This window comes from Heterodontus francisci, chromosome 27, assembly GCF_036365525.1.
Source record: "Heterodontus francisci isolate sHetFra1 chromosome 27, sHetFra1.hap1, whole genome shotgun sequence".
In the NCBI taxonomy this organism is placed as follows: Eukaryota; Metazoa; Chordata; class Chondrichthyes; order Heterodontiformes; family Heterodontidae; genus Heterodontus; species Heterodontus francisci.
Window position 1 is genome coordinate 16,966,370 of NC_090397.1, and position 13,121 is coordinate 16,979,490.

At 43.3% G+C, this 13,121-nt stretch overlaps 1 protein-coding gene across 3 annotated transcripts in view; it reads right to left on the bottom strand.

Moving 5' to 3' along the window:
• LOC137384674 (solute carrier organic anion transporter family member 1C1-like) overlaps positions 1-13,121 on the bottom strand; it is an 87,521-nt gene that overhangs the window by 46,312 nt on the left and 28,088 nt on the right. For all 3 annotated transcript variants that reach the window (XM_068058926.1, XM_068058928.1, XM_068058927.1), the window contains exons 10-11: positions 12,209-12,404; positions 6,257-6,422 (exon numbers count right to left, since the gene is read on the bottom strand). In XM_068058926.1, the coding sequence (XP_067915027.1) occupies positions 6,257-6,422; positions 12,209-12,404 (362 nt within the window). The remainder of the gene's footprint in view (positions 1-6,256; positions 6,423-12,208; positions 12,405-13,121) is intronic.

Below are 13,121 nucleotides of genomic sequence, written 5' to 3' on the forward strand. Positions count from 1 at the left end.
CTGGTCAAAGTAGACAGAGAGAAACTGTTCCCACCTGTGACAGGATCGAGAACGAGAGGGCACAGATTTAAAGCAATTGGTAAGAGAAGCAAAAGCGACATGAGGAAAAACTTTTCCTGCAGTGTGTGCTTAAGGTCTAGAATGCACTGCCTGAGAGTGTGGTGCAGGCAGGTTCAATCAAGGCATTCAAAAGGGAATTAGACTGTTATATGAAATGGAAGAATGTACGGGGTTACGGGGAGAAGGCGCAGGAATATTACCAGGTGAAATGCTCATTAGGAGAGCTGGTGCAGATATGATGGGCCAAATGGCCTCCTTCTGCACTGTAACAATTCTGTGATTCTGTGAGATGCTAACCTCTTGAAGCTGTAACACAACTCTTGCATGCTAAACAGTGGAAGCAGCATGCTTTAAACAGAGCTATGCAATCCATAACTAACAGATCAGGCCAAAGTCCTGTAATCTTGCCACATCTAGTGATGAATGGTAGTTGGCAATTAAACAACTAATGGGAGGAGGAGGTTGCACAAAGATCTTCAATGATAGCTGGAGCCCTGTACATAAGTGTAAAAGACAAGATTAAAGTGTTCACAACCATCTTCAATCAGAAGCGCCAAGTACATAATCCTTCTCTGCCTCCTCCTGAGATTCCTACCATCACAGATGCCAGTCTTCAGTTCATTTAAGGTGATTGGCAAAAGAAGCAGCAAGGGCATGAGGGAAAACTTTTTACACAGTGAGTAGTTAGGATCTGGAATACACTGCCTGAGAGTGTGGTGGAGACAGATGCAATTATGCCTTCAAAAGAGAACTGGATAATTATCTGAAGAAAAAAATTTGCAGAGCTATGGGGAAAAGGCAGGGGAGTGGTGAGTTGCTCTTCCGGAGAGCTAGCACAGACATGATGGGCTGAATTGCTTCTTTCTGCACTGTAACCATTCTATGATCCTATGATTCTATGAATTAGATCTACTCCACATGATATCAAGAAATGGCCGAGAGCACTGGACACAGCAAAGGCGAAAGTCTTGACAATATCCCAGCTATAGCACTGAAGACCTGTGCTCCAGAAATGGCCACCTCTCTAAACCAAGCTATTCCAGTACTAATACAAAACTGGCATCTAACCAATGATATAGAAATTGCCCAGGTATGTTCCGTCCACTAAAAGCAGAACAAGATCAAGCCAGCAATTATTGCCCCATTAGCCAACTTGTAATCATCGGCAAAGTGATGGGTAGTGTCATTGATAGTTCTATCACGCGACACTTACTCCCCAATAACCTCCTCATGCTCAGTTTGAATTCTGGCAGGACCACTCAGCTCCAGACCTCATTACAGCTTTGGTTCAAATATGGACAAGAGATGAATTACAGAGACAATGTGAGTGACTGCCATCGACATCAAGGCAGCTTTGTTTGAATGTGGCATCAAGGAACCCTAGTTAAACTGAATTCAATGGGGATCAACAACAACTTACATTTATGTAGCACATTTGATGTAATAAAACATCCAAAGGTGCTTCACAAGAGCAATATCAATAAAAACATTGCTGACATTTTTTGACACCAAGCCACAGAAGGAGAAATTAGGACAGATGATAAAAAGCTTGATCAAAGAGGTAGGTATTAAGATGCATCTTAAAAGAGGAGAGAGAGGTAGAAGGGTGGAGAGGTTTAGGGAGGGAATTCCAGAGCTTAGGCCCAGGCAACTGAAAGCATGGCTGCCAATGGTGGAGTGATTAAAATAAGTGCAGAAGAGGCCAGAATTGGAGCAGCGCCAATATCTCGGAGGGTTGTAGGGCTGAAGGAGGTTACAAAGATAGAGAGGGGATAGGCCATGGAGGGATTTGAAAGCAAGGATAAGGAGTTTAAAATTGAGGCATTGCAGGAGGAAGAGCCGGTGAATGAGATTTGGAGCGAATTAAGATATAGGGAGCAGCGTTTTGGATGATCACAGGTTTACGTAGGTTGGAAGATGGGAGGCACCTCAGGAAAGCATTGGAATAGTCAAGTATTGATCGATGGTCAAGCAGTGGATCAGGGGATGCTGTTCACCAGCTAGAGTCATACTTGGCCCAAAGGCATATGGATGTGTATGTTGGAAGCCAATTATCTCAGCCTCAGGACATCACTACAGGACTTCCTCTGGGCAGCTTCATAGGCCCACTATCTTCAGCTGCTTCATCAATGACCTTCCCTCCATCATAAGGTCAGTAGTAGGGCTGTTTGCTGATGATTTTACAATGTTTAACAGCATTCGCAATTCCTCAGATGAGAAGCAATCCATGCCCACATGCAGCGAGACCTGGACAACATCCAAGCTTGGATTAACAAGTGGCAAGTAACATTTCCACATCAAGTGTCATGCAATGACCATTGTCAATAAGAGAGAGACGAAACATCTCTTCTTTGCATTTAAAGATATTACCATCATTGAATCCCGCACTAACAACCTCCTGGGCATGGTCATTGACCAGACATACAACTGGACCAGCAATGTAACTGCTGTGGCTACTAGAGTAGGTCAGTGGCTGGGTATTGTGTGGTGAGTGGCTCACCTCATAATTCCGCAAAGCCTCTCCATCACCACATGGCACAAGCCAGGAGTGTGATGGAACATTCACTAGTACTTTGAAGATATCTTCATTACTTCTGTTTGGTGCTCCATTATCATTATATTCCTGGAGAAATTCAGATACAGTATGGTTTTATGAAGCAATTCACGCAAATATGCTTGATACCTTCTTGGATATGCAACACTCTTCTTGGCTATGTATATATAGCAGTATAAGATAATTGATCGCAACCCTCATTGTTTACTGTGGTATTTTTCTTCAACTCAGAGAGCCTCCTGCATCTATCCTTCCACAGGAAGTGGTTAGTCGACACCATATTCATCCTTTGCAGAATCATCGCTCCATTTCTGTTGGATCCTATGTTCAGCCCTGAGGACGAGGTTCCATCATTGCTTCACACAGTCCACTATAATCCATGGAGCCTGTCAGTGAGCCAGACTTCATGAGAGCTCCAGTTTGCATTATACCACTAAATATTATATGTACTGGTTATATACCAATTTCGATTGTTCAAATAAAGTTGCACATTCTTGCAAGTGTGAGAAAAATTAACTTCCATTTCATACACGCCTGCATGTTAAATGGAACTTCATCCTTCAGTGTTTATTTAAACCCTATCTTAATAAAAACCACTGCTTAACTTTCCTTTGATCAACACCACAACAACAGTTAATTTTAAGTTTTTCCAAATGTTGGTGTTACTACCCTTCTTTAATATAACAAAAAATTGAAGACCTGAAATGATTACATTTCATTTTACTTTGGAAAATTAAATTGAAACATTTTCATATCAACCTTCTAAAATCTAGTCACAGAGTTTCCATTATATTGCAAATCAGTTCTGAGAAGAACAGCAACAGTTTATATTTATATAGCACCTTTAACGTAATGAAATGTCCACAGGAGTATTATAAAACAAAATGTGACACCGAGCCACAAAAGGAGATATTAGGTCAGATGACCAAAAGCTTGGTCAAAGAGGTAGGTTTTAAGTATTGTCTTACAGGGGCAAAGCAAAATAGAGAGGCGGAGACATTTAGGGATGGTATTCCCGAGCTTAGGGCCGAGGCAACTGAAGGCACAGCCACCAATGGAGCAGCGATTAAAATTGGAGATGCTCAAGCGGCCAGAAATAGCGGAGTGTAGATTTCTTGGAGGATTGTGGGACTGGAGGAGATTACAGAGATAGGGAGGGGCGAGGCCATGGAGGTATTTGAAAACAGGGATGAAAATTTTAAAATCAAGTCTTTGCTTGACCGGCAGCCAATGTAGGTCAGCGAGCACAGCGGTGATATGTGAATGGGTCTTGGTGTGAGTTAAGACATGGGCAGCAGAATTTTGGATGACCTCAAGTTTACAGAGGTAGAATATGGGAGACCAGCCAGGAGTGCATCGGAATAGTCAAGTCTAGAGGTAACGAAGGCATAAATGAGGGTTTCAGCAGCAGATGAGCTGAGACAAGGGCGCAGTCGGGCAATGTTACAGAGGTGGAAATAGGCAATGTTAGTGAGAGTGTGAATGTGAGGTTGGAAGCTCATCTCTGTGCCAAATGTGACACCAAGGTTGCGAACATACTGGTTTAATCTCAGACTGTTACCAGGGAGAGGGATGGGATCTATAGCTAAAACGATGGCTTCAGTCTTATCAATTTTTAATTGGAGGAAATTTCTGCTCATCTGGTACTGGATGTCCGACAAGCAGCTGATAATTTAGCAACAGTGGAGGAGTCAAGAGAGGTGGTGGTGAGGTGCAGCTGGGTGTCAATCAGCATACATGTGAAAACTAACACTGTGCACTGTGCTTTCAGATGATGTTACCGAGGGCCAGCGTTTAGATGAGAAGTAGGAGGTGGCCAAAGATAGATCCTTGGGGAACACCAGAGGTAACTGTACAGGAGCAGGAAGGGAAGCCATTGCAAGTGATTGCCTGGTTCTGATTAGATAGATGAGAATGGAATCGGGTGAGAGCAGTCCCACCCAGCTGGACGACTGTGGGGAGGCGCTGGAGGAGGATGGTGTCGTCAACCATGTCAAAGACTGCAGACAGGTCAAGAAATATGAGGAGGAAAAGTTGACCTTTGTCACAATCACATAGGCTGTCATTTGTGGCTTTGATAAGAGCTGCTTCAGTACTGTGGCAGGGGTGGAAACCTGACTGGAGGGATTCAAACATGGAGCTCGGGAAAGGTGGGGACGGATTTGGGAGGCAGCAACATGTTCAAGGTCTTTGGAGAGGAAAGGCAGGTTGGAGACAGGATGGTAGTTTGCAAGGCTGGGGTCAATGTTTTTTTGAGGAGAGACGAGATGACGACAGATTTAAAGGAGAGAGAACCGTTAACAATATTATCAGCTAACATGGGAACCAGGAGGGGAAGTTGGGTGATCAGCAGTTTAGTGGGAATAGGATCGAGGGAGCAGGAGGTGGGTCTCCTGGACAAGATGAACTCAAAGAGGGCATGGGGGGAAATAGGAGAGAAACTAGACAAAGATATGAGTTCAGGGCTAGGGTGGGGGGCAGTAGTAGAGAAAATTTAGCTAGGTGGGCTAATGAAAGGGAGGGACGCAGCAGAGGCAGCCGATCAGATGGTCTCGATCTTAGTGAGAAAGACATCCATGAGCTCTTCACACTAAATGTTGGAGGTGATGGTGGAGGGGACAGGGGAGAGGGATTGATGAAGACGGTTTGGAGTACAGAAAAGGAGCCGGTTATCTTTGCATTCCAGGATGATCCTGGAATAGTGAGCAGTGTTAGCAGGTGGGATCAGGACCCAGTAGTGCTTTATGAGGTCCAGCCAAATATGGTGATGAATAGTTAAACCAGTTGTCTGCCATATCCTTTCAAGTCTGCGTTCCATGGACATACTCCATACCCAGGGGTAACAGTCGGGTGAGAGAGATTAATGGTTTTATTGGAGACTAGGGCATCATAGATGGAGGTGAGGGTGCAGTTGAGAAAATCAGTGGCTACAGAAATGTTGTGGCGAATGGAAGACCAGAGGATAGACAGTTGGGATGTTGAAAATGCTGATGTACGTAAATTGGGGGATAGTTTTTTCTAGCGTCGGATACAGAAGGAGGTAGGGTTGGGGTGTGGAAGGGGGATGTGGGTTGTAAGTGATACAAGGAAGTGATCAGAGATGGCGTTATCTGTAATTGACACAATGGCACTCGCAAGGCCACGTGAGATGGCAAGATCAAGGGGGTGGCCATGAATATGGGATGGGGAAGCTTACATGGAGGGAGATTTTTAGTGTGGATAAGAGGGCAGCAAAGTCAGAGGAGAGAGAACATGATGAGTTGAGATGGAGGTTGAAATCACAGAGGATGAGAAGTTGTTTGGTGCAGAGGCAAAGGGAGGAAAGCAGTGAAGATATGTCAATGAGAAATTTTTTATCGTACTTGGCAGAGTGGTAGAGAATGATGCTTTTGAAGAGAGGTGAGGGAGTGGAAGAAGGTGAGATACTCAAAGGAGGAGCAAGTGCCAGAGGAGTAGGGGGTCAGGCCAAGGTGTGACTTGGTGTTGAGTGCCACACCACCACTGCGACAGTCTTGGTGGGGCAAGTGGTGGAAGATGTAGCCAGGTGGGGAGGCTTTATTAGGTGGCAAGGTGTCATCATCCCTCAGCCAGGATTCCGTGATCCTCAGGTTATCTTCTCAGATGGATAAATTATGTGCTTACCATCTTTATCCCTGTTCCGTTCGATGATTTGCAACCAGCAAGACAAGGAGAAACATATGTCATCCCGTTTCCAGCACAAACAGGTTCCCACTGTGTCCTTGAGCACATGCAGCCAGTGTTACATTGGGAGAATAAATTGTGCTCCTCATATGAGCTCTGTGTTATTCTGAAATACAGTGGCACAAGAAGTATGCTATATTGTGCGAAAATATTCAACGATTCTTCTAAATCTGATGAGTAAAAAATACATCAAACCTACTCACTGAGAACTGAGCAAAAACAGCAAGGCTCCAAATCTTAGACAGGGATAGGAGGAGGCCATTCAGTTCCTTGAGCTGTTCAGCCATTCGATTATAACATGGCTGACCTATATCTTAACTCCATTACCAACCTTGGTTCTGTAGACTCTAACACCCTTGCCTAACAAAATCTATCAATCTCAGTTTTGAAATTTCCAATTGACCTAGACTCAACAGCTTTTTGGGGGACAGAATTCCAGATTTCCACTACCCTTTGCATGAACAAAAACAAGAACTTGTATTTAGATAGTGCCTTTAATGTAACAAACCATCCCAAGGTGATTCACACCTGTATTAGCAAAAAAAAATTGACACTGAACTATATAAGGCATTAATAGAACAAATGACCAAAAAAATTGGCCAAATAGTTAGGTTTTAAAGAGTGTCTGAAAGGAGGAAAAAGACGTAGCGAGGTAGAGAAGATTAGGGAGGGAATTGCAGAGCTAAGGAACTCAGCAGCTGAAGACACAGCCACCAGGAGGGATTTTAAAATTAGGATGAGCAAGAGATCAGACTAGAGGAGTGCAGATAGAGTCATAGAGTCATCTACAGCACAGAAGGAGGCCATTTGGCCCATCAGGTCCATGCTGGCTCTCCACGGAGCTATTCAGTCAGTCCCATTCTCCCGCTCAATCCCTGTAACCCTGCAAGTTTATTTCCTTCAAGTGGCCATCCAATTCCCTTTTGAAGTCATTGATTGTCTCCACTTCCACAGCCCTTGTGGGCAGCGAGTTCCAGGTCATTACCACCTGCTGCGTAAAAAAGTTCTTCCTCATATTCCCCCGGGATCTCTTCCCCAAAGCCTTCAATCTGTGTTCCCTAGTCCTTGTACCATTAGTTAATGTAAACAGTTTTTCCTTGTCTAACTTATCTAAGCCTGTCATACTCTTGTACACCTTTATTAAATCGCCACTCACTCTCCTTTGTTCTAAGGAGATTAACCCCAGATTTTCCAACCTAACCTTGCAACTAAAATCCCCCATCCCTGGAACCATTCTGGTAAATCTCCTCTGCACCTTCTCAAGGACCCTCACATCCTTCCTAAAGTGTGGTGACCAGAATTGGACACAATATTCCAGCTGGGGCCTAACTAGAGCGTTATAAAGGTTCAGCATGACTTCCCTGCTTCTGTACTCAATGCCTCTATTTATGAAGCCCAAGATCCCATTTTCTTTACAAACCACTCTCGCAATATGCCACCTTCAAAGATTGATGCAAATACACCCCCAGGTCCCTCTGTTCCTGCACACTCTTTGGAACTGTGCCATTATGCATATATTGCCACTCCCTATCCCTGCTGCAAAAATGTATTACCTCATACTTGTCAGTATTAAATTCCATCTGTCACCTGTCTGCCCACTCTGGTAGCTAATCTATGTCTCCATCACTGTTTGCCCCACTTCCAAGTTTGGTGCCATCTGCAAATTTTGAGATTCTACTCTGTATCCCAAGATCCAAGTCATTTATATATAACAAAAAAAAACAGTGGCCGCAGCACTGAATCTTGGGGAACACCACTGTGTACCATCCTCCAGTCTGAAAAACAACCATTTACTACAACCCTTTTTCTGTCCTTAAGCCAATTTTTCATCCAATTGGACACTGACCCTCCTATTCCATGGGCCTCAATTTTGTTAACCAGCCTTATCAAATGCTTTCTTAAAATCCATATAAACAACACCCACTGCATTCCCTTCATCAATCTTCTTTGTTACTTCATCAAAAAATTCAACTAGAGTAGTCAAGCATGATCTGTCTTTCATAAATCCATGTTGGCTATCCTTAATTAACTTAAACCTCTCCAAGTGCTGTGGATGTTTTTTCCCTGAATATTGTTTCTAAAACCTTACTACCCACCCCATCGCCCCCCATTGATGCTAAACTAACTGGCCTGTAATTGTTAGGATTGTTCTTACGCCCTTTCTTGAAAAAGGGTGTCACATTTGCTACTCTCCAATCTTCTGAAACCTCTCCAATATCCAGGGAAGATTGGAAGTTTATGGTAAGGCCTTCCCCTATCTCCATCCACACTTCCTTTAGCAACCTAGGATAAAAGCCATCCAGACCAGGTGACTGATCTACCCTAAGCCTAGCCAGGCTTTTTAGTACCTCTCTCCTCTCAATTGCCTCTACTTTCTCCCATTCTACTGATATTTTGTCAGATTCCACTTCCTTAATGAACACCGATACAAAGTACTCATTAAGTATATTAACGTTGCCCTGTGCCTCTAAGCATATATTACCCTCTTTGTCCCTAATAGGCCCCACTCCACCTCTTACTACCCGCTTACTATTTGCATGTCGGTAGAAGATTTTTTGTTCCTCTTTATGCTGACTTATATTCTATTCTCATATTTTCTCTTTGACAGTCTTATTTTCCTCTTCACCTCCCCTCTCAACTTATTGTATTTGTGATGGGGTCTAAACAGAGCTTTATATAACTGTAGCATAACTTGCACCTTTTATATGCCAGTCCCTTTGAAATAAAGATCAACCTTCCATTAGTGTTTTAATTTATTTTGGTACCTGTCCACTAGCTTTTAGTGATTTTTGTACTTGGATCCTTAAGACTCCCTGCTCCTTCACCATTCCTAGCTTCTCACGCTGATCTTTCTTAGGTCCAAAGTGACCTTACACTTTCCCATGTTGATCTCCAACTGCCACAGTTTTTGCCCACTTACTTAAAATGGCAACGTCCCTTTGCAACTTTCTGCTCCCATCTACGTTATTTATTGTACCACTTAACTTGGTTTCATCAGCAAACATACAGATACAACTCTCTATTCCTTCATCTAAGTCATTTATAAATATAGTGAAAAGTTTCACCATTATTATTCAATATGTTATTAAAGAGTGGAATTGCAGTACATGTTTAAATGTCACAGTGGGTGGACCATTAACCAGTTGACGATTTGAAGATGATGCAGATTTTAGTGCTAATGTTGCCCTGTTGCATGCCAGAAGTGCACAGAAATTGAAGAATGTTAGTCATGACATGAAATATAATCAAAAGATAGAAATCAAATTAGCTATCTCCATTTATGCAGTTCTGACGAGGGGTCTGTACTGAAATATTAACTTGTCTATTCTCTCCACAGACTTGACTATTCCACTGCTCTCCTGGCCGGCCTCCCATCTTCCACCCTCCATAAACTTAAGCTCACCTAAAGCTCTGCAGCCCATATCCTAACTCACACCAAGTCCTGTTCACCCAGCACCTTTGTGCTCGCTGACCTACATTGGCTCCCAATCTGGCATTTTCCTCCTTACACCCCCATACACTGCTCCTCCCTATTGCTACAACCTCTTTCAATGCTACAAATCTCAGTGAACTCTGCACTCCTCCAACCTTTTGTCTATCCTCCACTACTTTCTCTCCAACATTGGTGGATGTACCTCTCGCCATCTAGACCTTAAGTTCTGGACTTCCCTTTTTAAACCTCTTCACTTCTATACCTCTCAGTCCCCTGTCCTAATGTCTGCTTGTTTGGTTCAGCATCAGTGTTTGGCTGATTACGGTCTGGACAAGTGCCTTGGGAAGTTTTCATGTGTTGATAGATCTATATGAACTCAAATTGTTGTTGGTGTGTGACCTGCTGAGTGTTTCCAACATTTTCTGATTTTGTTTCTACAGAGGTTGACCTAAGTATTGTCAGTTGTAAAGTGTGAAAATGAACTCACTTAGTAATAAAAATAAAAAAGCTTGAGAGTAATCATAATGCCTTACAAAAGATACCTACTCCATCAAGGCACACAGAGTACACAAGAGGAATTTTTGGAAAGTGAAAATGGACCATCTCTTTAATCTCTATAAAGCTCACATCCATCCAGGACTTCTATTGCTCCTTTATCTGAGTCCACTATTCATGTATCTCTATTGTATTCCTGCGCAGGAGCTTGTGACCTTTCAAGCAATTCTCCTTTTATGTTTAACCTTCAATCCCTCTCTTTTTCTGACTGTCTTGTTCCATCTCTTTTATTAACTCCAGCCAATACACCTGTTATGTTGTCTTCCAAATATGTCCTCTTGTTCCTTCTAAGTTGCAAACATCTATACAGCCTTTTTCTACCCTGAATCCCCATAGGGCTATCATTAAGACCACAGTCTCACACTGTATCTCATTCTTTCCCAGTTCTTCAAAACCATGGACCCCTCTGCTTCTCCCATTCATACTTTCTCCTGCAATCTGCAGCCTTCTTCTATGTCAGCCATGGCTCAGTGGTAGCACTTTTGCCACTGAATCAAAAATTTGTGGATTCAATCTCCTTTCCACACACTTGAGAAAAAAATCTATACCCAGTACTCCAGTGCAGTACTGAGAGAGTGCTGTACTGTCAGAGGTGCTGTCTTTCTGATGTGTCCTTGAACCAAGATCCCATTTGCCCTCTCGAGTGGGCATAAATGATCTCATGGCACTATTTGCAGAAGAGCTGCAGAGTTCTCCCTGGTTCCCTGGCCACTATTTATCCCTCAACCAGCATCTCCAAAACAGATTGGTGGCTAAACTCAATAGCCCCTGTGAAAGGGTATGCGATTAACCCGTGCCCGCTCAGTGTAATACACGCAGCATGCCAACTTCATAGTGCCTGCTGTTTTAAATTATTTCAGCGTCCAGCCAGTAGTAACTGGGCTGTAGATTGGCTGCATGCTTCAGCAGGGGGCTAATATCTTGAGTAGCTAACACCACTTAAAACTAGCCTGCATTGCTTAAAACTAGCCTGCAGTGCTTTAAGGTAAGGTGCTTTGTGGCTGGAGTAAGTGCTGGCAGTCATGCAGGAAGTGCATCTGACCTGTGAAACATTGAATAATGACATAACATGGGAGAGAGCAGGCTCCAAGTTTTTCAGACACTGCACTGGAGCCCTTGGTGAAGAAGGTGGAAAGGAGGAGAGATGTCCTGTCTCCTCAGCAGGTCAGGAGGCCCTTGAGACACATGCTCAGAAGGCAGTGGTTTACAAGCTGCAGATGGTGTAAGCATCCACCTCTTACTTTCCACCCTCCCCGCACAACAATCTAACCCTGTGCCGTTGTCCTTTCAGTTACACAAAAATTGCAACCTAGCCAGGCAGTGGAGAACAGCACGAAGACAGTGATGATGAAGGCGCACTGTCACTCAATCTCACACTTGAAGCTACCAGTTCAGATACTGACACTGCATGTAACTTAGCGGATAGCACAGAGGCGAGTTCTGCACATAATGAGACACCGAGCATAATTGGGCTGCAGCCAGGGCAGGGGACAGGGATAATGCAGGTGCTGACTCACGAGTTGAGGACCCACACGTGTTCTGCTGCACAGAACTTTATTGGCTGCAAATCACTTTGAGATGCTCTGAGGTCATGTAAAGCATTATATTAATGCAAGACTTCCTTTTGTTTTCCTGATGCAAGCTTGGTGTCATCCTACTACGAATTCTTTTCACTTTATTCAACCTCAGTGATGTCCTGCACTGTGGGCCTTGGCCCTTCACCATGGTTACAGATTAATTTAAATAAACATTGGTGCAGATGGACAATGGGCACTGAATACCAACACATGCACATGACATGCTAAGAAACACAGACAGCACGTGTGCACACACATAAGTGTGCACAGCCACACACTGCAACTGTCTTGTTCTTGTTTAAATTATTTTCCTGGAACAGTACGTACCCGGCATAGGAGACTGTCAATCCCGCCACTGGGGTCTTCTTGCAACCCATTGCAAAAAATAAAACGAGGAACACCCATGCAGTAAAAGCAGTCCCGATGTACAACTTAGCAGCTCCAATCACATTTAACTTGAACTTCTTCACCACAAGCCCTCCGAAGAAAACCCCAATTGCCACAGGAGGAACGTTGGCAATTCCTGGGAAAAGATGCTTGAAGTTAGCACCATATTATTCCAATCATCATTCTTACTTTACCACAATTTTTTGCTTCCTACACTAGACCTTGAAAATTTGGTTTCTCACAGCCCCATCCAGCGCCTAACCTAAGTAACTCAGATGCTTCGAGAGGGTAGAAGATAGCAACTGGGCTTTCCACACTTGCCCATCATTTTCCACTGTTAAGTGCATTGATATTTGGGGGTTAAGGATTGCAAAAGATAGTGTTCTAATGCTTCTTGATATATTGTATTGACATTAATTTAATTCCAACTACCATTGTTTTTGCCCGACTCGATCACCTACCATCATTATTCCACTGAGCTCCATTCCATTGAGATGCACATTATACTCCGACAGTAATATTTCTGTTTATTGCCTATTCATCTGGTAATTTGGTCTCAACTCCTTTTCACACGCCAGTTGTTGTAGCTGTGGGACACTTTGGATTCTTTATCCACTTGTCACTCATTTACTAAATATTTATTGTGTTTCACATATCTTGAGAGTTTGAAATAATTTCTCAAATCCCACTGACCACATGTCACTCACTATCTTTACTAGCAGACCATTCAATTGCCAGTTGACAATAGGATGCCTTCCATTTCTGTCACAAACTTTGACATGTTGGATAATTTGAACCTAACCTGATCATTGAAAATGGCAGCACATAATGTTCCGATTAGAGTATTGTGCAA